Source organism: Schistocerca gregaria, chromosome 3 (genome assembly GCF_023897955.1).
Source record: "Schistocerca gregaria isolate iqSchGreg1 chromosome 3, iqSchGreg1.2, whole genome shotgun sequence".
NCBI lineage: Eukaryota > Metazoa > Arthropoda > Insecta > Orthoptera > Acrididae > Schistocerca > Schistocerca gregaria.
This window is the reverse complement of record NC_064922.1, coordinates 113,735,049-113,759,670: the sequence shown is the minus strand read 5'-3', so window position 1 is coordinate 113,759,670 and position 24,622 is coordinate 113,735,049. Positions and strand designations below refer to the sequence as shown.

Here is a 24,622-nt window from a genome sequence, read left to right as displayed (position 1 = left end):
AAATAAAGTAGCTGGAGCTCTTACAGAATTTAAGAATTTGTTTCCCTGGTTGTTTTCGTAAATTTTCCTCTCCACTTCAAAATTTGGTGACCTCACAAGAAACTTAAATCATTCGACGAAATGGAGCACCTCCTGACATAATGCTTAATAACTCAAAAAACCCGAAAAATATATTTTATTTCCGTTTCTCATGACCTTTAGAATCTTAAACATGAAAAGAGTGTATCTCCTATATCCTTGATTGAAATTCGTGTCACAGAATGCTGCTAATTTAATCATAATGCACTTACTTCGATATTCTGCTTTCTATACTGCTTAATCTGTCGAACACTGAAGGCAATTTTCTAAGGTAGTTTACTCAAATTGAAATTATTTCCGAAAAGCTATATATGTAAAACAGAACAAAATCATTCTGTAGCTCTTTCCGATGAAAGTACTGGAAACTTAATAATCTGATAGGAATAATAAGGAGTACTAAACATTTTCGAGTCACACCAATTAATATAACAATACTGTGTGACAATAGTTGCAAATGTGAGAGACATTTCACAGCCAGTTTCGTATTAACCTCGCAGCAATGGTCCTAAATTAAGAAACAAATGATACTGCCAAATGGTACATAACTGCTTTTTTTTACTTACCCTTGAGTGACCCGTAGACACAAATTCCTGTATGGGAATAGGTGCAATCCAGAGATTCTAAGCTTCACACATTTGGGAAATCGAAACATGTGCACTTTCATGAATTTTTGGGATTTATAATTTTCCTGGCTTAAGGGAACGCAGCACTTGTATCCCATACTTCGCAAAACTGTAGGCGAATATTGTGTGGAATATATTTCACTTTCATGTGTCACACACTTTCAACACAACATACACGCCAATAGGACTGCCGACTGAAGATAAGATGGCCAACATTTCGTGACGTCATGTGCCAATATGGCCGCTGTATCTAGAAGGCTTTGACTGACCCCACGCCGCTCCATATCGCATCCAGATGACGTCATGTGTTGATAATGACACAGCGGTCGGTCGGCCCTGACTGGCGCGTCTAAGCCCAAAACGTAGGTGCTAAGAGTTTTTGTTCTTCGAGTATCTCCTCTGACACTTCTGACAAACAGTGTCATAGTGTCCGTATGTATCCGCTTTGCCGTGCTCGTTCTCTTGGTTAATGCGTGAAACTGATCGTGAATCAGTGCGTGGACACTGCGGAAAAAGTGGCTCGTTCTGTGCTCGTGTTTTCATCGTAAAATTCGTTTCGTTTCGTGTTCATTCGAAATTTTCGTGTAAAATTCTGTCAAAACGGCCGAAAACAGTTACGCTAAAGAAGTAAAATATTTTGCAGCACCCGTGGCGGTCATTCAGTGACATTCGTGGTAATGTCGGTGTTCCTCTGTTTCGCATCTACAAAGGAAGTGCCAAAGTACCTGAAATGAAGTACGTGTCTCGTGAACAGACGTAGTACGTGACTCTTGACTCTGGCCATCGCCGACTGGGTAAACAAGCAGTCAGCGTTTTGCTTACGCGGGGACTGCTGTGCCACGCCACGTTCCCTGGCGGAGCGTCAGATGAGGGGTTCAAAATGGCTCTGGGCACTATGGGACTTTTCTAAGGACATCAGTCTCCTAGAACTTAGAACTACTTAAACCGAACTAACCTAAGGACATCACACACATCCATGACCGAGGCAGGATTCGAACCTGCGAACCATAGCGCGCGCGGTTACAGACTGTAGCTCCTAGAACCGCACGGCCACCCCGGTCGGCCAGCTGAGGGGATGTGGCTAAGCTGCACCGTCGTTACTGGACGCAGTCCATGCGTCAGCACCACGTCAACAGCGGCCTCACAAAGAGGTAGAGAAGCACTACAAAAACTCAACACAAAGGGTTCCTAGAGACCAAGGACTTGCAGAATGGATCATTACTAATTAGAAGATTCGTAACATCCTACAATGGGAAACACAATTAGGATATCATACAGTATGTTTCAAACACAACAGCAACCATAAAAACGCCCTAGAAGAGACTAGGAAAAATTAGATGTGTGAAGGCTTCAAAAAAGGAGCGAATGGAAGGAGACATTTATAACATAAACAGCGAGATTTCGAAACTACGACCTATAAATTAGCTATTTCTTTCAGGACAACTTAATTTGAATGAGATTATTTTTGAGTACGTTGGAAGTTATTTACTTTGTAAATTATTGGAAATTTTGCTAACGAGAACTCTGATCATACATAGTAATGCACTAGCAACATAGCCGGCCGGGATGGCCGAGCGGTTCTAGGCGCTACAGTCTCGAACCGCGTGACAGCTACGGTCGCAGGTTCGAATCCTGCCTCGGGCATGGATGTGTGTGATGTCCTTAGGTTAGTTAGGTTTAAGTAGTTCTAAGTTCTAGGGTACTGATGACCACAGATGTTAAGTCCCATGGTGCTCAGAGCCATTTGAACTACTTTCTTCTGCTTGAAAATGGTTCAAATGGCTCTGAGCACTATGGGACTCAACTGCTGTGGTCATTAGTCCCCTAGAACTCAGAACTACTTAAACCTAACTAACCTAAGTACATCACACATATCCATGCACGAGGCAGGATTCGAACCTGCGACCGTAGCAGTCGCACGGTTCCGGACTGTGCGCCTAGAACCGCAAGACCACAGCGGCCAGCCTTCTGCTTCACATGACTAGAAATCTAATGTATTAGCACTGTACAATATAAATATGTCTTGCAGCTATCCACTAACAATCTAGTAAATATATTCTAAAATCTTTAAAATATGAATGAAAAATAAGTTATTTCAGATTTCTCACATTTACTGATCTCGATGAAGTAATCAAACAAATTTTCAAAATCAGTTAATAACAAAATTAATATCTATTAATCCCTCTCTCTCTCTCTCTCTCTCTCTCTCTCACTCTCTCTCTCTCTCTCTCTCTCTCTCTCTCTCTCTCTCTCTCTCTCACTCTCTCTCAATGTTCATTTTAGCGATATTTATTTTTGTTACAATAAATAACTAAATATTTTCACACTTTTCTAGAAGAAACGGTTTCTTCGTGTCACTTAAAATAATTTTGTATAAATAGAAGGATCTCTCTTCTTCATACCAAGTCACAGGACCATACCGAAAAGATACTACCTCACTTACAAAAACTGGTTCAAATGGCTCTGAGCACTATGCGACGTAACGTCTGAGGTCACCAGTTGCCAAGAACTTAGAACTACTTAAACCTAATTAACCTAAGGACATCACACACATCCATGCCCGAGGCAGGATTCGAACCAGCGACCGTAGCGGTCGCTCGGCTCCAGACTGTAGCCTCTAGAACCGCAAGGCCACTCCGGCCGACTGCATCACTTACAAGACACCGAGGTGATGGAAGTCATGGAAAAAGAATATGCACGAACACATAATGGATTATTATTGCGCGTACACGAGGTATTAAACGCCAGTGCACTAGTGGAGGTGTCATTTGTATTCAGGTGATTCATGTCAAAAGGTTTCCGACGTGATTATGGACGCGCGACTGGAATTAACAGATTTTGAACGTGAAATGGTAGTTGGAGCTTGACGCATTGGACACTCCATTCTCGAAATCGCTACCGAATTAATATTACGAGAGCCACAATGTCAAGAGTATGCCGAGAATACCAGTTATCAGGCATTACCTCTCACCATGGACAACACAGTGACCGACGGCCTTCACTTGACGACCGAGAGCAAAGGCTTTCGCGTAGAATTGTCAGTCCCCACAGAGAAGCAACACTGCGTGAAATACCCGCAGAAGTCAACGTGGGACTTACGACGAAGGTGTAGCGAAAGTTGGAGTTAAATGGATGTGGCAGCGGACGACTGACACGAGACATTTCGCTAACAACACGACGTCGCTTGCAGGGCCTCTCGTGGGCTAGTCACCACATCGGTAGGACTCTAGACGACTGGAAACCGTGATCTGGGCAGAAGAGTCACAGTTTCAGCTGATAAGGGCAGATGGTAGTGTTCGAGTGTGTCGCAGACCCCACGAAGTCATGGACAGAAGTTGCAAATGTTCAAATGTGTACGAAATCTTATGGGACTTACCTGCTAAGGTCATCAGTCCCTAAGCTTACACGCTACATAACCTAAATTATCCTAAGGACAAACCACACACCCATGCCCGAGGGAGCACTCGAACCTCCGCCGGCTGCAATCCATGACTACAGCGCCCTAGACCGCTCGGCTAATCCCGCGTGGCACACAAGTTGCCAATAACCCACTGTGCATGCTGGTGGTGGGTCCATAATGATGTGGCCTGTGTTTACATAGAATGGACTGGGTACTCTGTCACCGGAAATATGGCTGGTTCAAATGGCTCTGAGCACTATGGCACATACCTTCTGTCATCAGTCTCCTAGAACTTAGAACTACTTAAACCTAACTAACCTAAGGATATCACACACATCCATGCCCAAGGCAGGATTCGAACCTGCGACCGTAGCGGTCGTGTGGCTCAAGACTAGCGCTTCAAACCGCTCGGCCATCTCGGCCTACCCGGAAATATGTTCGGCTACGTGGAGACCACTTCACGCCGTTTAGTGGCTTAATGATACGCCGTATCACAGAGCCACAATTCGTCGCGACTGGTTTGAAGATAATTTTAAACAATTAGGACGAATGATTAAGCCACCCAGATCGCCCGACATGACATTCATCGATCGTTTATGGGATGTAATCGAGAAGTCAGTTTGTACAGAAACTCCTGTACCGGTAACACTTTCGCAATTATGTACGGCTAGAGGGGCACCAATGCATAGTGTTGCTGCACTAAGCCAGGCGAAAGGGTATGCGAAACATTTGGAAGTATCCCATGAGCTTTGTCAGCTCAGGGTAAAGAGCTGCTTCGATCCATGTTCCCGATCTCGTGAGGATTTTCAGTCTTCATAGCGTCCTCACGTTTTCTTCTTTCTTTTTCTTTTTTTTGTAGAGGAAGTTAAGGCATTTATTTCTGACAAATATGCTCGAATGTCCTCTGCCAACTGTAAAGATCTTGTACTACGTAAGTCATATGAAGAACCTTAGGATAAACTATATGCTCACCTTGGCAGCCTTTACTATGTATGCTGAAGTGATATGCTTGTTACTGTTGCCAACAGTTCTTACTCATTTACATTAACAGACCACAGGACACGTAACGCATCACCATCAACCACACCAATCGTTGAATGGTTTGTTTCTTTCAGTATTCTGGAGCATTAAGACGGATTGTTGTTGGTTCATATTCCGTAATTTTTCTCACGACGGCTTTGGCAGTAAATCTCCCACACGATTCGATTGTTTCATCTACAGGTAACTACAAATTTAAATCTCCGATAATGTCTCTTATTTCTTGTATTACATGAAAACAATTATTTTACTGAAAATTAGTAAATATCAGGGGCGTAATTTGGAGTGTTATTTCTGGGGCAGGGTAGGAACAAATGTTAAACAATTGAAAAAAATATGTTTCATGATTATAAACTAAACTAAGAATTCCGTGGCTATTTTTAATCTCTTTTTGGTTTCGATTTTGTACTTCTTACTTAACACTGGCCTCTGGAACTTTCGGAGTTGAGCGCGCATTTTACCTGAGGCAGCGTTGTCTCGGCGTGCAAGGGCTGCAGTGCCCCACGGTAGTGGTCACGCCCCACCATAGTGTGAGTAGAAAAAATATTCTAATGTGTGTGAAATCATATGGGACTTAACTGCTAAGGTCATCAGTCCCTAAGCTTACACACTACTTAACCTAAATTATCCTAAAAACAAACACACACACACACACACCCATGCCCGAGGGAGGACTCGAACCTCAGCCGGCGTGAGGGGAGGGGTCGGTGTCGAACTCCAGCACGGAGCGGATACGCGCAACAGTGTCATGCATAACTAGTAGGAAGGACTTGTTACAAAGTGAAATTAATAGCGGAAGATGTTACGTCGATTAGTAGAAGGAAAGTATGTTTAGAAACGCAGTTATTTCGCTGAAAAAGACGCGGGATTAACTGAGAGATTGGTACACGGGCGTGTTTGAGAATCAGTAATTGCTTAAAAGCATATTGATTCTAGAAAGTAAATTAAAAGACTTCCATGGTCAGTGATTACCTGTTTCATTAACATGGTAATACAACGCAGCAATCGTTCTTCTGTGTGAAGGTGAAACAAATATTACTGTTTAAGGAGACTGGATGTACCATCGGACCTTCACACTGTGTACCGTGATTCGTCACACCAGGCAACGTTTTTCCACTCTTCAATTGTCCAATATTTACACTCCTTACACCAAACGATGCGTCGTTTGTCATTTACCACCGTCATCTGTGGCTTATGAACAGCCACTTGGCTACGAAATTCAAGTTTTCTCAACTCCCCCCTAACTACCGTAGTATTTGCAGTGGATCCTGATGCAGTCTCGAATTCCTGTGTGATGGTCTGCGTAGATATCTGCCTATTACGCATTACAACCCTCTTCAACTGTCGGCAATCTCTCTCAGTCAACAGTGAAATCAGCCTGTCCGCTTTTGTGCTGTACGTGTCCCGCCACTTTTCCACTTCACTATCACATCGGAAACAATGGACCTAGGGACGCTTAGGACTGTGGAAATCTCGCTTACAGACGTATGACACAAGTGACACCCAACCACCGGACCACGTTCAAAGTCTGTGAGTTCCACGGAGCACCTCACTCTGCTCTCTAACGGTATCTAATGACTACTGATGTCGCTGATATGGAGTACCTGGCAGTAACTGGTAGCACAATACACATAATACGCAAAACGCATGTTTTCTGAGATGTCTGGATACGTTCGACCACATAGTGTAATTACATCTTTTTCTCCTTAAAGGAATTCTTAAACAAACATAAATTCAACACGTCTATTGCCAAAGGTAACTAGCACTCACGACCCTTATAGAGTGTATTTAAAACCAACATGATTTGCATCTTCATAACGGCGTTAGAAATACCACTATTACGCCACTGGCGTGAAACCTGAATAGACATCATCTTTCAGAAGTAGAAACACGCTGATCAACTTCGGTTTATGTCACCCAACTCCACCTTGGCGTTGCTATATTTCTTTTCCGTCGGTGTGTATAAATGCACATACTTTCGTAAGAGAACAGAATTCATTCCAACATTTCCTCTCTGCCCATAAACCTCCTATTTAGAAGATAGTATAAAAATTGCTCACGCAGTTAAGTATCAATTGTCTGGTTTTCATTTTGTTTTTCAGTTTTTAGTTTCTATTCCCTTACCCAAAACTTAATCATAAAGTTCTTTAAGTAACATTGTTACTGATACACCATAGGCTGCAAACGTATATATCTTCTCATTTACCGTCATTTAATCATTATTACTACTATTATTATCAATATTACTGTGGTGTCACCGCCAGACACCACACTTGCTAGGTGGTAGCCTTTAAATCGGCCGCAGTCCGGTAGTATACGTCGGACCCGGGTGTCGCCACTATCAGTGATTGCAGACAGACCGCCGCCACACGGCAGGTCTAGAGAGACTTCCTAGCACTCTCCCCATTTGTACAGCCGACTTTGCTAGCGATGGTTCACTGACAAAATACGTTCTCATTTGCCGATACGATAGTTCGCATAGCCTTCAGCTACGTTATTTGCTACGACAAGGCGCCATATTCAGTTACCATTGATATTGTGAATCATGTACTGTCACGAGCGACGTTCTTCATTAATGGGGCCGGCCGCGGTGGTCTAGCGGTTCTAGGCGCTCAGTCCAGAACCGCGCGACTGCTACGGTCGCAGGTTCAAATCCTGCCACGGGCATGGATGTGTGTGATGTCCTTAGGTTAGTTAGGTTTAAGTAGTTCTAAGTTCTAGGGGACTGATGACCACAGATGTTAAGTCCCATAGTGCTAAGAGCCATTTGAACCATTTCATTAATGGATTAAAGCTAAGTGTTCCACCAGCTACGTTCGTTTTTCTCAATTCTAATTCCCTTGTCATGTTTCAGACCTGACGCCAGCCTGCGTGAGCTGAGACGCGTGCATTTCGGCCTCCTTTAGTAATACGGTGTTGGCTCTCCTGCCAACCACAACAATTACTATGTTGACGCGCAGATTATTATGCAATCAAAACGTCAAACAACTTCAAAAATGTTAAAAAAACTATACCTGATATGTAAGCAGAGAAAGTAGGTATAAAAGAAACAAAGAAAACTTTAATGATGGAAAAAGTCTCTCTTGATCTCTCCTCTCTTCTATAGACGTAGCTTGCCCATGTAAGTATCCTTACCTTGGGTTCTGCAACATCTGGTTCGCTATTTATACCCATGACTTCCACCTTATTTCCTCTACACGCTTCTCCTTCCTCACAAATCTGTGAGGCATCTCCCACACCTTATTTTTTTAACCGTTTACCTTTCTGTCTGTATACTTCTCTATTGTTCACTTTGCGGCACCAGGTAGTAACACTGGACTCACTATTGTTGTATGCGCCTGTTTTTCGATTCCGTCTGAAAACAATTTTATGACATTAATTTTCTGAGTAGCAATGACTTTCTTGATGCCGTTTTCATCAAGGCTTCAATTTATCGTTTGTCATAATTTCTGTTGATTAGTGCAAATCCCAGATACTTAAAGTCATCTCGTTCTTCAAGCACTTGGTTATACACCATCAGGGCATCCCATGTTTTCCTGTTATAATACCTTTCTACCCTCATGAATTATGTTTTCTTGTCACTTACCTCTAACGAATTTCTTGCCAGATTTTCAGCCGCTATTGCTACATCATCAGTTAAAGAGAGGTAGATTAATTTTTATTCCATTCAAAACTCTGTCTTCTGCGTCTATTCTCTATTATCATGCTGTATAAGTGGGATGATATTCGATATTCTTGCCTGGCTCCTATTTATATCTCAGTATACCTTTCTAGCCATCCGGTGCAAATCTGTACAATATTTGTAATCTTCACTTCTACTCAGAACTTTCTGTTTATTTGTCTTAAGCTTTCATAAAATCAACAAATAAATTGCCATTGTTTGGTTGTATTCTCAGTATTATGATGTGGCTTTTTCAGTGCGAGCATCAGATGAGTGGTGCATTAAATATTCGCCGGCCGCGGTGGTCTAGCGTTTCTAGGCGCTCAGTCCGGAACCGCGTGACTGCTACGGTCGCAGGTTCGAATCCTGCCTCGTGCATGGATGTGTGTGATGTCCTTAGGTTAGTTAGGTTTAAGTAGTTCTAAGTTCTAGGGGACTTATGACCACAGCAGTTGAGTCCCGTAGTGCTCAGAGCCATTTGAACCATTTGAACCATTAAATATTCATAAATGCCATGTATTTCACATCTGTTACCTGTTTTAAATATGGTTCCAATCTTTTCTGGAGAATCTTCAACAATTGGTTAGATGCCTCTACAATTCTTGCACTATGATTCATCGTCCGTGAAAGACTCACCTGTCATTCTGTCTTCATTCCACATGTTGGGAACGAGATTCCGTATAGTCTTCTCAAGTAATCCAGCTCCATTTATACCTGTAGGTACTTCTATGGTAATTTATTCTCTCTGGAGTTTTGTTTCTCTGTAAGTGTTTTGATTGGGTTCCCTGACGGCGGTGCAGGTAAGTGATATACGTTCAGATATTTTCGTCGTTCTGCCTTTTCTTGTCTTTCACGTTCGTCGTTTAAAAGCTTCTCCTATTAAAAGAGAATACACAACGGGTACAAGCCCAGGTAACTATCTTATCTCAAGATTACTGATAAGGTCATCTATTGCTGGGTTACACACTTGGTGCTCCTTGCTATTCCGACCGCTATCCCTGGGGAAGAAACAAACGGGAAATAATCATTAGGAGTCACACAGGTGATTGTGTCACGTGACACAAAAATGGTGGGATACTATACCCTCCACTCTGAACCAATGACTCTCATGCACCACATCCACAACTTCATCTTTTGTATCTGTGACGTTTGTGTGGGAGGCGTTACGCTTTAGCTGGACAGCGTTGGGAAATGATGCGCTCATTTGTTTATAACAATGTTACGTTACATGGACAGCTTTGGGAAATGTTGTGCTTATTTGTTCATAACAATCTTACGTTAAGTCACGTCACTTGAGTTCTATTTCTTAACGTGAATATTACGTGACACCAGCATACATCGGTACGTAAGTATTCTCGTTTTCATGTACACACATCAAAACTAGTTTTGCATCACCCCAGTTCCCGGAACTCCTGAAAATAGACGTTAACTACGGATATTGCATCACATATATAGTCCCTTTGACAGTATCTGAGATGTCACTAAACTCGCCCAAAGATGTAAAAAATCATGCATGAGCAGCGCCTATTAGACAGAGGGGGTCCGACAGCCGATCAGTTCCAGTTATTCCACCAGGAAGGAGGTACACGGCCCGTGTTGTCTGTAGTTAAACCATGCCTAGACGGTCAATACCGAGGTTGGATCGTGTCCGCATTATTACATTGTGCAAGGATGGGCTCTCAACAAGGGAACTGTCCAGGCGTCTCGGAGTGAACCAAAACGATGTTGTTCGTACATGGAGGAGATACAGAGAGACACGAACTGTTGATGACATGCCTCGCTCAGGCCGCTCAACGGCTACTAACTGCAGTGGATGACCGCAACCTATGGATTATGGCTCGGAGGAATCCTGACAGCAACTCCACCATGTTGAATAATGCTTTTCGTCTAGCCACTGGACGTAGTGTTACGACTCAGACTGTGCGCAATAGGCTGCATGATGTGTAACTTCTCTCCACGGCGAGTTCCATCTTTGTAACCACGACACCATGCAGCGCGGTACAAATGGGCCCAACAACATGCCGAATGGACGGCTCAGTTTTGGCATCACGTTCTCCTCACCGATGAGTGTATCATATGCTTTCAACCAGACAATCGTCGGAGACGTGTTTGGAGGCAGCCCAGTAAGGAGGAAAGCCTTACACTGTCCAGCGAGTGCAGCAAGTTTGAGGTTTCGTATTGATTTGGGGTGGAATTATGTGGGGCCGACGTACGCCATTGGTGGTCATCGTAGGCGCCGTAACGGCTCTACGATACGAGAATGCCATCCTCAGAATGACATTTCAACCATATTGGCAGCATATTGCCGAGGCATTTGTTTTCATGGACGAGAAGTCGAGCACCCACCGCGTACTTCTTGTGAAAGATTTCCCTTCCGGGTAATTACATAGCTCGACTAGAGTGGCCAGCTTGTTCTCCAGACATGAACGTTATCGAAGATGCCTGGGATAGAATGAAAAGGGCTGTTTAAGGACGACATGACCCGCTAATCACTCCAAGTTATCTACGCCGAATCTCCGTGGACATGGACCAATAGTGCCTTGAAGAATTTGTGAATAGTATGCCACGACGAATACAGGCATGCATCAACGCAAGAGCAATAAAAAGGACGAAAATGATGTTTATCTGATCTTTATTCTAATTTTCTGTACAGGTTCCGGAACTCTCGGAACCGACGTGTTGCAAAACTTTTTTTGATGTATTTCCCATATTTTTCGTAGATTCGCTAATTTTACATATTTTCTACTATTTTCACTCTCTGGGCCATATGGAAAGGTAGTATGTCTTTCTTTACAACAAAATGCGTTACTCTAGGGCTATCTTTTAGTTACAATATTACGTGGCACCTGCACAGACCCCGCCCCGATATATATGTGATTACTCTCAGATTTATTTATTTCTAGATACTTTTCGTGGTTTCTCCAGTTTTACATACTGTGTCCAATAATGTAACGACTTCGTGACGCTCTCCCAGGCAATAGCAACGCAGAATTAGATATCACAGACGCTGAGTCACATTTCCCCAACTGGGAGCACCATGAATCATAGGATGAGGCAGAGTATGTTTGTTAATAACAACATACGTCACATGAAGACTATTTGACTAACATTTCGAGGCACTAGGACATGTTACATCTAAATCGTTATGTAATGACCCTCCACAGTTTTTCTCACTGTATTCAATCATGCGAGTTATGTGCCAATAGTGCATCGCATTGTGCCACAACGTCAAGTCATGTCTGCCGATGTCATGAAATTGTCAGCCTTGGCCCCTATTTATTACTGGTGTATGACGTCATAGTGTTAGAAACGAACACGTTGATATAAACAGTGATACAGACAATTCCACAAGCCATGATATTGTATAAAAATTATCATACTACATTACTAAGTTCTGTGAAGTCGTAGTTAGTATTGTATATGTAGTACACCTACGTGGACAGAAAATCATGTCGTCGTCGCTAGAGGGTACACCATTCGACCTGTGCATGTGTGGCCGCGAACGCTGATGGTTGCAGACACAGTGCCCAGCAATTACAGGGAAATTTGCGGTTATTGCATCACATTGACGAACAAGATATCGCCCGCCAACTGTAATAACGGCAGACGTATCCCAAGTCGTTGGAGAAAATATCAAAGACTGATACTCATAGAAAAAAAGAGGGTCTCCTTACCTGAATTTCCTGGATAATACCGATAAGGTACGGAACTTCTTGTACGATCATGGCAATCAGGTACCGAATAACAAAGATCCACGTGTCTAACACTACGCCAGGCTATCTCCCAAGGCGTGGTAGAGAAATCTCCACAATGCTTATGTAATCACTTCGCACATCACAGCTTTTACAAATAACGCTCAGTCGTCCCGAGAAAGGGTGTACCGCAACAGCAAAAACTGTTGCAAATTGTCCACTCCTTTATGCATAAACGTTGCTAACAGTTTGAGCGCCAAGCACATCCCTCCCCACCGTCCATTCTTTTTGCACCAACCAGAAATATATTCCCTTCCTTTACCCTCCAACCGTTATGCCTATGATCTGATGTCATAATAAAATAAACCTGCAAGTATGAGCGACATTACTATAAACCTTGTATGGTATGTAATTTGGACTGATCCACAAAATTTCAAGGACACACGTTGGACACCTGACACATTACTGTATTCGGTACGAAAATTTTCGTTGTATTAATAAGGAGTATGCCTCAGACGTGAGAGGATCTGGTGCAACAGACGTATCTGACTCCCACCTCCGCAACCTTTTTTTTTAATTTTTTTTTGTCATTACCTTTTTGTCTGGTTTATTACGGTCCGTCACGAATTCCTTTCCTGTGCCAAGATCTTCATCTCATAGTTGCACTTGGAACCCACGTTCTTAGCTACGTGTTAGATCTATTCCAATCTCTGTCTTCTCTACAGCTTGTACCCTCTATAGATCCTTATAGGACCCTGGAAGTCATTCCCTGATGTCGTAACAGATGCCCCATCATCTTGTCCCTCCTCCTTGTGAGTGTGTTCCATATATTCCTTTCCTCTCTGCTTCTGCGCAGTACCTCCTCATTTGTTAACTTACCAGACCACCTATTCGTCTGCAGCGCCACATTCTATGTTTCCCCACATTCCATGTTTCACTACGATGCAGTGATTTGCCCAAACCCAGATTCTCAGAAATTTCTTCCAAATTTTAAGGCTTATATATATGATACGTACATTTGACAGGTACTACCAATCTTAGCGAAGAGTGCCCATTTTGCCAGTGCTTTGCTGATCTGCCTTTTAAGTACGTTTGCGTTTTAAGTCCTCCACGTTCCATCCGTCATGGGTTATTTTGCCGCGTAGGTAGCAAAATACCGAAACTTCATTTACTTCGTGATCAGCAATCCTCATGGACAATTTCCCGCTGTTCTCATTTCTGCTACTTTTCATTACTTTCGTTTTCCTACACTCATCAGACTGTTAATTCCGTTCAGCAGACCCTGTAATTTTTCTTCACTTTCGCTGATAGCAATGTGATCAACAGATTTATCATGGATGTCCTTTCACCCAGAATGTTAATTCCATTCCTTGATTTCCAATACTGCTTCTTCGATGCGTGAATTGTACAGTACGGCTGAAAGACTGCTTTCCTGTACTACTAACTTTTTAATCTGAGCACTTCGATGTTGGTCTTCCTTTCTTATTATTTCCTCTTGGCTCTAGTGGATGTTACATATTATCCCCCCTCTCCCTATAACTTACCCATATGTTCCTAAGAAGTTAAAACATTAGTCATCATTTGAGATCGACGAATGCTTTTTCCAGGTCCACAAGTAACACGAACCGGTCTTGATTTTTCTGTAGTCTTGCTTCCATGATTAACTGCAACGACACAACTACATCTCTGGTGCCTTTACCTTTTCTAAAGCCAAATTGATCGTCATCTAGCACATCCTCCTTTTCTTCTGTTCTTCTGTATATTATTCTTGTCAGTAGCTTCGATAGGTGTGGAAATAAACATATACGATTTTAGCACACAAAAACGACGCAGAGGAACTGTTACAGATTCCTAGATAGACTCCCCGTCGTCACGATACTGTAAAGTATTAGCTGGCCAGAGCGGCCGAGTGGTTCTAGGCGCTTCACTCTGGAACGGCGCGACCGCTATGGTCGCACGTTAGAATCCTGCTTCGGGCATGGCTGTGTGTGATGTCCTTACGTTAGTTAGGTTTACTTAGTTCTAGGATACTGATGACCTCAGAAGTTAAGTCCCATAGTGTTTAGAGCCCTTATTTCTCTCTCTCTCTCTCTCTCTCTCTCTCTCTCTCTCTCTTTTTTTTTTTTTTTTTTTTTTGATAGTGTTACCTTAGAGATCACTCACTGTATACGGATAAGTGCATCCTCGAAGGAGCAATTAGCAAAGGAACACACACACACAACACATACACATACACACACAATGACTGTGGGAAGAAATGGTAGCAGGTACCTGATAACTGTGCAGTTAGCACCATGGTTATGAAGATAAGCTGTGTGTCGCTGTCGAGCTATGATCGAGATTCCTGGAAAAGCCAATGAAAACTGACAGATGACGGGCGTCACCGAGGAAAGGTGCAGAATTCTTTTCCAACTTGTTTTGTCTTGTAAGTAACACCGTCACTGTCACAATGCTGCAGCTGAAACATCAGCTAAGAATCTCACAGCCGCCGCCGGTATCAGCGGAAGCTGAAGACTGATAAAGACGACAGTGTGTGCCGCTTAGCAGAGACCCTTAACGGCCAGAGGAACAAAAACTGAACTAAAACTAATTGGGATTACACTACTGTGAGTTGCTGCTTTCAGTGGTATTAACAAGAATCAATCCATACTTGCGCTCATTAGGACAGTATCAGCAGATGTTGGGATGTTAACATTCTACCACGAATCCGCCTCTCACACGCACTATGTGATCAAAAGTATCCGGACACCCCAAAAAATATACGTTTTTCATATTATGTGCCTTGTACTGCCACCTACTACCAGATACGCCATATCAGCCACGTCAGTAGTCACTAGACATCGTGACAGAGCAGAATGGCGCGCTCCGCGGTGGTCACGGACTTCAAACGTGGCCAGGTGATTGGGTGTCATACGTCTGTAATCGTGATTTCCGCACTACTAAACATCCCTAGGTCCACAGTTTCCCATGTGATAGTGAATTGCAAACGTGAAGCGACACATACAGCACAATAGCGTGCGGGCCGACCTCGTTCGTTGACTGACAGTTGAAGACCGACAGTTGAAGAGGTTCGTAATGTGTAATAGGCAGACATCTATCCAGGAATTCCAAACGGCATCAGGATCCACTGTGAGTACTATGACAGGCGGGAGGTGAGAAAACTTGAATTTTATGATCGAGAGGCTGCTCATAAGCCACGCATCACGCCGTTAAATGCAAAACGACGCCTCGCTTGGTGTAAGGAGCGTAAACATTGGACCATTGAACAGTGGAAAAACGTTGTGTGGAGTGACTAATCACGGTACACAGAATAGCGATACGATGGCAAAGTGTGGGTATGTCGAATGCCCGGTGAACGTCATCTGCGAGCATTTGTAGTGCCAACAGTAAAATTCAGAGGTGGTGGTGTTACCGTATGGTCGAGTTTTTTTTTTTTTTTTTGGAGGGGCTTGCACTGCTTGTCGTTTTGCGTGGCACTATCACAGCACAGGCCTACATTGATGTTTTAAGCACCTTCTTGCTTCCCACTGTTGAAAAGCAATTCCAGGACGGCGATTGCATCTTTCAACACGATCGAGCACGGCCTGTGACCGAGGAGTTACACGACAATAACATCCCTGCAATCGACTGGCCTGCACAGAGTCCTGACCTGAATCCTATAGAACACCTTTGGTATGTTCTGTAACGCCGACTTGGTGCGAGGCCTCACCGACCGACATCGATATATCTCCTCAGTGCAGCACTCCGTGAAGAATAGGATGCCATTCCCCAAGAAACCTTCCAGCGCGTGACTGAACGTACGCCCTCGAGAGTGGAAGCTGTCATCAAGCCTAACAATGACCAACACCATACTAATTTCCAGCATTACTGATGGAGGTCGCCATTAATTTGTATGTCATTTTCAGCCAGGTGTCCGGAAACTTTTGTTCACATAGTGTATCGTTAGAACTCCGGCACCACGATGTCGTTGATAACGAAGCATAAATCAAGAGCCTACTACTTCATAGAGTAACGGTTGCAAAGTCTATATGTAGAGTGACATTTGATAAGGTTGACAGTACTGGGAAAAAACGCTCAAAATCAAAAGGCAGCTACTTCGCTCACGTTTGATATAGTGATTGGACTCAGGAAAAAACAAAAAATAAGAAATAAAATAACTGCTATGACAACGTGCGCAGTGTTCCATTACTATGGAATGTATCACAAGACAGTTTTATACACCATTTTAGCCCCTGACTGTGTGATTTTAAGTAGAGTGTCACCGTATTACATTCTACCATTACCGAATAATCGTTTACAGTCTTCAATCACACGTGCACATCCAGCTACAAAACGTAAGGTATATTCAAAATTAGCATCCATAAACATGAAAAGGCAACACAATCGATTCCATCTGAGCTAGTGTTAATTACCCGCAGTAGACAAACTACGGAATGATCTCGGTAATTTTAATAGATTTGCTCGACCTGTAGGTCTCTCCCATAAGTATCAGGAAGGCATAATTTATTTTATATGGCAACCAACCAACCCTCGAGAGCAGATATGTTATTGTTCTTTACATTCTTATGTTTGCTTTCACTAGAATTTTGCATACCGATTTGCTTACGACGAGTAGACAGTCATATGGGTGTTCAACATATATAGTGTTACATTGCAGTCGATATATCACAAGACAGTTTTATAAACCGTTATAGAAACTTTTCGCACTGAGAGAGGTGGAAAAAATATGTCTAAAGAATAGTAATTTACTTACGACAAATATCCAACCGTGTTTGGAAAAATAAATCTGTTTTATAAGCAATAATTTCTCAAATGATTTAAAATTGGTGGCCTACGACGGGAGGATCTCGCAAGATGGCTGATACACCTGTCATAGATATAGGCGAAAGCGAAATCAGCACTGGCAGCACGATTTCATTCTCCATGAGAAAAATTCATGGAAAAAAACAATTCGTTGACAAAAGAAAAATTTAAAGTGTACGGTAAATAGGGTTATAAAATTAGACAAACACGAATCAATAGTATTAGGAGCTAATGTACGTCATTTAAATAAAAATTACGCGAGTCGCGTCACCAAAAGAGATCCTTTCATAGCCATCATCAGCCAATGTCGCATCATTTGCCTATATTGTCGTCAGTATGCAATCAATGTGTTTCGACTCTGAAATGATACCACCAAAACCAACTATTTTTTATGATTCCAAATACACATGTCTTGCAAATAGCATGTATTGGGTTAGAGACTTCCACACCATTCGCTATAAAATAACATTATAGTTCCCTCATATGAACGTAGAACTAATCAAATTATGCCAAATTCGTCATGTCTCTCTATAATGTCCTGTCGTTCCACTAGTAATGCGAATGTGCGATCAGTGCCCTTCCTGTATCTACTCGTCACAGCTTCTCCTTTTGGCCGATTAAGTCTGTATAACGACTTTGCTTTCTTTTCTTCAAAGTACACCTGTAACGCTTCTCACTTATTCTGTATAAGTAACGTCAAAATCCATGTGTATACACACAGGGGTTACTATGCAGCTTGGCAGCATTGGGAAATGACGTGCTCGTTTGTTTTTAACAATATTACATTAAGTCACGTCGTTTAAGTTCTATTTCTTAACGTCAATATTAAGTGTCACCAGCAGACATCGATACGTTAAATATTCTCGTTTCTATGTACACTCATCAAAAATAGTTTTGCATCACCCCGGTTCCCGGAACTCCTGAAGATAGACGTTAACTACGGATATTCTATCACAGATACAGTCCCTTTGACTGTATCTGAGATGTCACTAAACTCGCCCACATATGGAAAAAACCATGACAGAGGGGGTCCGACATCCGATCAGTTCCAGTCACTCCACCAGGAAGGAGGTACACGGCTCGTGTTGTTTGTAGTTTAACCATGCCTAGGCGGTCAATACGCGATTCGATAGCGTCCGCATTGTTACTTCTTGCCAGGAAGGGCTTTTAACAAGGTAAGTGTCCACGCGTCTCGGATTGAACCAAAGCGATGTTTTTCGGACATAGAGGAGATACAGAGAGACACTGTCTGTGACACGCCTCGCTCAAGCCGCCCAACGGCTACTACTACAGTGGTTGACCGCTACCTGTGGACTGTGGCTCGGAGGAACCCTGATAGCAAAACCACCATGTTGAATAATGCTTTTCGTGCAACCACAGGACGTCGTGTTAAAACTCAAACCGTGCGAAATAGGCTGCATGATGCGCTACATCACTCCCGGCGTCCAAGGTGGGATCTATCTTTGCAATCAGAACACCATGCAGCGCAGTGCAGATGAGCCCAACAACATGCCGAATTGATCGTAAGGCTGAACGCCTTAGATACACTATCCAGCGAATGCAGCAAGGTTGAGGTTCCCCGATGTTTTGGGGTGGCATTATGTGGGGCTGACGTACGCAGCTGGTGGTCATGGAAGGCGCTGTAACGGCTGTACGATACGTGTATGCCTATGGAACATGCCTGTGATAGATTGAGAAGGGCTGGTTATGGACATCGTGACAAACCAACCATTCTGAGAGATCCGCGCCGAATCGCCATTGAGGAGTGGGAGAATGTAGACCAACAGCGCCTTGAATAACTTGTGGATAGTATGGCACAGGCATGCATAAATGCAAGAAGACGTGCTGCTGGGTATTACATGTACCGTTCTGTTCAGCAATCTCTGCAGCAATCTCTGAAGGTCTCACTGTATGGTAGTACAACATTGCGGATGTGCGGATTTCATGAGCGGTAAAAAGGAGGGAAACGATGTTTATGTTTGTCTCTATTCCAATTTTCTGTGTAGGTTCCGGAACTCTAGGAACCGAGGTGATGCAAAACTTTCTTAATGGCTGTAGGATTACCTATAGCATTCCCACCTAGATATTAGTTTCTAACACTATGACATCACACACTAGTATTGAGAAATAAATCGGGACAAAGGCTGACTACATCATTATATGGACACTACGCGATGCGGCTTGGTGTTACGCTGCCGCGCAGAGTTTACACATAACTCGCATCATTGTGTACAGTGAGAAAAAATGTGTGCAAATACGTTAGACTGACGAAAATTACATAACAGCCTAACAGCGGCGTGTGCTGGTGCCTCCTAATATTAATCAGAGTGCCATAAATGACGTATGTTGTTATTAACAAACAGTCTCGGCCTCTCCCTAACCATCAGGCCGCCACCAGATGACTAGATGTGCTTCATCGAAAGTGATATCTAATTCCGCATTGCCAGCTTCTGTGACCGAGAGGCTGTAGGTGCTTCAGTCCGGAACCGCGCTGCTTCTACAGTCACAGGTTCGATCCTGCCTCGGGAATGGATGTGTGTGATGTCCTTAGGTTAGTTAGGTTTAAGTAGTTCTAAGTCTAGCGGACTGATGACCTCAGACGTTAAGTCCCATAGGGCTTGGAGCCATTTTTGAATTCTGCATTGCGGTTGTTTGGGAGAGCATGTTGACGTCGGCGAGAGGCCGGAAACAGTCTTGCGAGATTGAGCAAAATAGGTAAAATTGTGAAAAATATGTAAAATTGGTCAAATATGTGAAAAATACGCGGAACAGCGTACTTTTACATATCTATGTAGTGAGGTCTCTGCCGGTGCCACGAAGGACTGTCATTAACAGACAGACCAGGAGAAACGAATTTAATTATAAATAAATAGTGAAATCCCCTCCCTTCGGCCCAGAATGTCTCCAGTCATAGAAAAAGGAAATTCGTGTAAAATATGTAAAATTGAGGAAACGACAAAAGATATGGAAAATACATAAAAATGAGAGTACTAGCGTATCTGATTGCGTTGTCTGCTAGTGTGGTTTGATTTAACTCAAGTGACGTCATTTAACAGTATTTAACGTGTTATTAAAAATGGATCAATCTTTTCCTAATTCTGTGCAGCTGGAAGGTAACCTCTGAACGCAAGTGTTCCAGTGGTAGAAGATGAAAGTGTGAAAAGGGTGCTCTTTCCAGAGTGGAGGGAGGGGGCTCCTACTACTTCTATTTCTCGTGACACAATAGCGTGTGTGATTCTCCTCGATCAGTTGCCGCTGGGCCCCAACTGTGTGACTCGACATAGGATGTGCTTACCAGGAACCTTGATCTAAGACCGGTCCTGTACTGACTCCTACTGAAGTACTCCTTCACAATTTCGGTACCTTTTGTTTTTCCATCTGTAACAGCTTATATCCGTAGTAGAACGTCTACTGTTAAGAACCTCATTTAGCATTTTTTCAGCTAAACATATTGTGTTGGCTGCTGTTAGGGAAAGCATTTGAGGAAGAAGAACCTACTATCGTGGCCAAAGTCAAGAAAAACGTAAGTAATATGGTTTATACTCGCCATCTTTTGGTGTATATACGTGAATCAGTTTGGGACATACGACGACTACACTTGGGTAGGCCTCATCGTTTCAGTAGACGCCGTGCACCGCAGATAGTTGGCGGTTACCAAAGTTCGAAAGAAAGAAACAATCTCGTCATGTACAACGATTGAACTGGTAGCCGTCTCACTTTTTATAAAATTTCCAGCTGGTCATCCAACCAAATACCTAATGACTTTGCTTCATATCTCATTGGGTGTATTCCAATACGAATCTGAAAGGTCACAATAGTGGCACCTCAATACAAACAAATCTGAAGATAAATGATATTACCTTTACTCATTTCTAACGGTATGCTTCATTTATGGAAGTGGCGAGACTGGAGTGAGCAAAGCTTGGGAGTTTGTATAGGCGCTGATAAAGGTGCAGTTGAGCGCCCCACAAACCAAACATCATCATCATCATCATCATCTAACGGTATGCGTGGAAACAATATACCAAGCGAAAATTTATGGAGCAACTAAAGTCGGTAATGTAAGGTTTGTTTTATAGCTGATCCAAAGTTTGATGACAAGCGTATCTGGATGTTTATCGTAAAGGGACGTGGACAACTGAAGAGTGCCGTCTGCGCCTTTACGCACCCAATGGCGGATCTCACTTGAAGCAACCATCGGTTACGCCTGGCAGAAAAGTTGACTGACCGCAATTCCACTCAGTTTAACCTGCGATAGTTTTCGTCACTGTTGCTTTATATTCGGCAGACAACTGTTGTGGGACAAACGGGAAACAAACTCTCCGTTGAGTCAAATACGTAAGAGCTAATGGGGACGGGCGTGCACGTTCGTACCTGCCTACTTCACGGAAACGTCGACAACCTGTTTGCGTCACTACAGGTGAAGCCCCGCCGCAGAATGGCTCCATAGCTGCATTGCTGGCAGCCTGCACGCTGTAAGCTGTCGGCAGAAATTTCTGTCTAACTGGCCGAGCAAGTGTGCTCTTTCTCGACGCACAATAGTGAGTCTTGTTATATTTATAACTGCTCGGACAGGGGTGACTGACATAGTTATCGCATGCTGGCGTAGCTAGCGTGTTATTGTAACCTACACCTGGCAATAAAGTGGTGAAAATTTCTTGCTTTGTGTTCAAGTATTTCTGATGCTCAGGGAGCCAGTGCTCTGTAGGAATCAACATGGATTCTCGAAACAGCGATCGTGTGAGACCCAACTCGGTTTATTTGTTCATCAAAACCAGAAAATATTAGATACCGGCTCCCAGGTAGATGCTATTTTCCTTGGCTTCCGGAAGGCGGTAGATACAATTCCGCACTCTCGCCTGATAAACAAAATAAGAGCTTACGGAATATCAGACCAGCTGCGTGGCTAGACTGAAGCTTTTATAGCAAAGAGAACACAGCATGTTGTTATCAATGGAGAAACGTCTACAGACGTTAAAGTAACCTCTGGCGTTCCTCAGGGAAGTTTTATGGGACCATTGCTTTTCAAAATATATATAAATGACCTGGTAGATACTGTTAGAATCTCCATGCGGCTTTTCGCGGATGGTGCTGTAGTATACAGAGAAGTTGCAGCACTAAAAAATTGTAGCGAAATGCAGGAAGATCTGCAGCAGATATGCACTTGGTGCCGGGAGTGGCAACTGACAATTAACATAGACAATAGTAGTGTATTGCGAATACAGAGAAAGAAGGATCCTTTATTGTATGATACCGGAACAAACACTGGTAGCAGTTACTTCTGTAATATATCTGTACTCGTACGGAACGATTTCAAGGGGAATTATCATATAAAATTAATTGTTGGTAAGGCGGGTACCAGGTTGAGATTCATTGGGAGAGTCCTTAGAAAATGTAGTCCATCAACAACGGAGGCGGCTTACAAAACACTCGTTCGACCTATACTTGAGTATTGCTCGTCAGTGTGGGATCCGTACCAGATCGGGTTGACAGAAGAGATAGAGAAGATCCAAAGAAGAGCGGCGCGTTTCGCCACAGGGTTATTTGGTAACCGTGATAGCGTTACGGAGATGTTTAGCAAACTCAAATGGCGGACTCTGCAAGAGAGGCGCTCTGCATCCCGGTGTAGCTTGCTCGCCAGGTTTCGAGAGAGTGCGTTTCTGGATGAGGTATCGAATATATTGCTTCTCCTTACATATACTTCCCGAGGAGATCACGAATATAAAATTAGAGAGATTCGAGCGCACACGGAGGCTTTCCGACAGTCGTTCTTTCCGCGAACCATACGCGACTGGAACAGAAAAGGGACATAATAACAGTGGCACGTAAGGTGCCCTCCGCCACACACTGTTAGGTAGCTTGGAGAGTATAAATGTAGATGTAGATGTACATTGTCTAATAACTGTCATGTGGTGCCGCAGTAAGAAATTCAATTAATAATACTTCCTTTTGATGATACCCTTTCCTTTGAATACCAGCACTGTCGATCCGTGGCACTTCAGTAGAGCCTTCCACATCTCTTTTAACAGATGGGTGTTCTATGTTCATGAAACAGGAGTCCAGAACAATGCCGCTGGTGCTGGCTACCTGGGCGCGAGTGGCGCCGAGAACAACCGCTCCACGCCGACCTACGGCCCAGAGCAGGTGTTGGCCAGCCCGGCGGGTCAGGCGGTGTCCAGAGTGCTGGGAGGCTCCACCTCTCCTCAGGACATGCTGCGGCTGCGAGCCCAAGCCACCGTGTCGTGTCCGGACCGCCCGGAGACGCCGCTCTGCCAGCTTCTCAACATCTCCGACGTCTGCGTCTACAACATCACGCAGGACCCGTGCGAGGCTGGAGATGTGGAGGTTCCCGTGGACGTCGTCAACACGCTGCTGGAGAGACTAGAGGAGTTCTGGGAGCAGGTGGTACCTCAGGAGGAGTCCAACAGCCACCCGAACATAGCGGACCCTGCGCGCTGGAATTACACCTGGGTGCCGTGGACCACGTGCAACGCTGACAGCTCCCACTCCTTCTGCAATGTTGTAGACTGAAATAAGGATCCTCCATGACGCACTACAAACTACTATCATGCTTGTGGTGATTACTAATAAAATCAATATTATGAATTTCTCATTTGTTTGACGTTTTGCCTACATATGGAAATATTTCTATACGTGTTCCTTGCACTTGCAGCGCGAGATTGGCACCTGCTGGCCACAGTTGGAATTAAATTTTCTCCTGTGTGAATCCGACCTGCTTTATCACCGTAGCATATCTGCCAAAATTCGCTGACATATTACAATTACAGTCCACACTGGACCTATGGGAGTAGCTGCACTTTGATTATAACAGCCAGTACATGGGGCTGCGGTTGCAGGTTCGAATCCTGCCTCGGGCATGGATGTGTGTGACTTCCTTAGGTTAGATATGTTTAAGTAGTTCTGAGTTCTAGGGGACTGATGACCTCAGCAGTTAAGTCCCATAGTGCTCAGAGCCATTTGAACCAACCAGTACTCGGTAACAGCAGGTTCATTTTACAGTTATGATTAACATTACACTCAAGTGCACTACACTTTCTATCTGTATTTTTTTTGTCATTGCATCGTCTGTAATAAATGAAGATTATAAAGGCAGTTATTATCGGCATGTCACTACCTCTCGCGTCTACCGAGATGGCGCTTCTCCTTCATCAAGCCCAAAAGTCTGTTGGGTGCTGTAGCCATTCAGGAAGGACCGCATATCAGGAATGCCCCTTCTAGTACGTCTGTACATCATTCATTATCTTTTAGATTCTTTGTAACAGTGGCAAGTTTTAGAGACACCATGCCTACAATGTAGCTCACATAA

At 43.5% G+C, this 24,622-nt stretch overlaps 1 protein-coding gene across 1 annotated transcript in view; it reads left to right on the top strand.

Annotated features, from left to right (window-relative positions):
• The window catches only part of LOC126354978 (arylsulfatase I-like), a 111,670-nt gene extending 87,799 nt beyond the window's left edge, over positions 1-23,871 (top strand). Inside the window, exon 8 of the mRNA XM_050005062.1 lies at positions 23,351-23,871. Within this exon, the coding sequence (XP_049861019.1) occupies positions 23,351-23,826 (476 nt within the window). The 3' untranslated portion in view covers positions 23,827-23,871. The remainder of the gene's footprint in view (positions 1-23,350) is intronic.
• Positions 23,872-24,622: the final 751 nt, after the last annotated feature.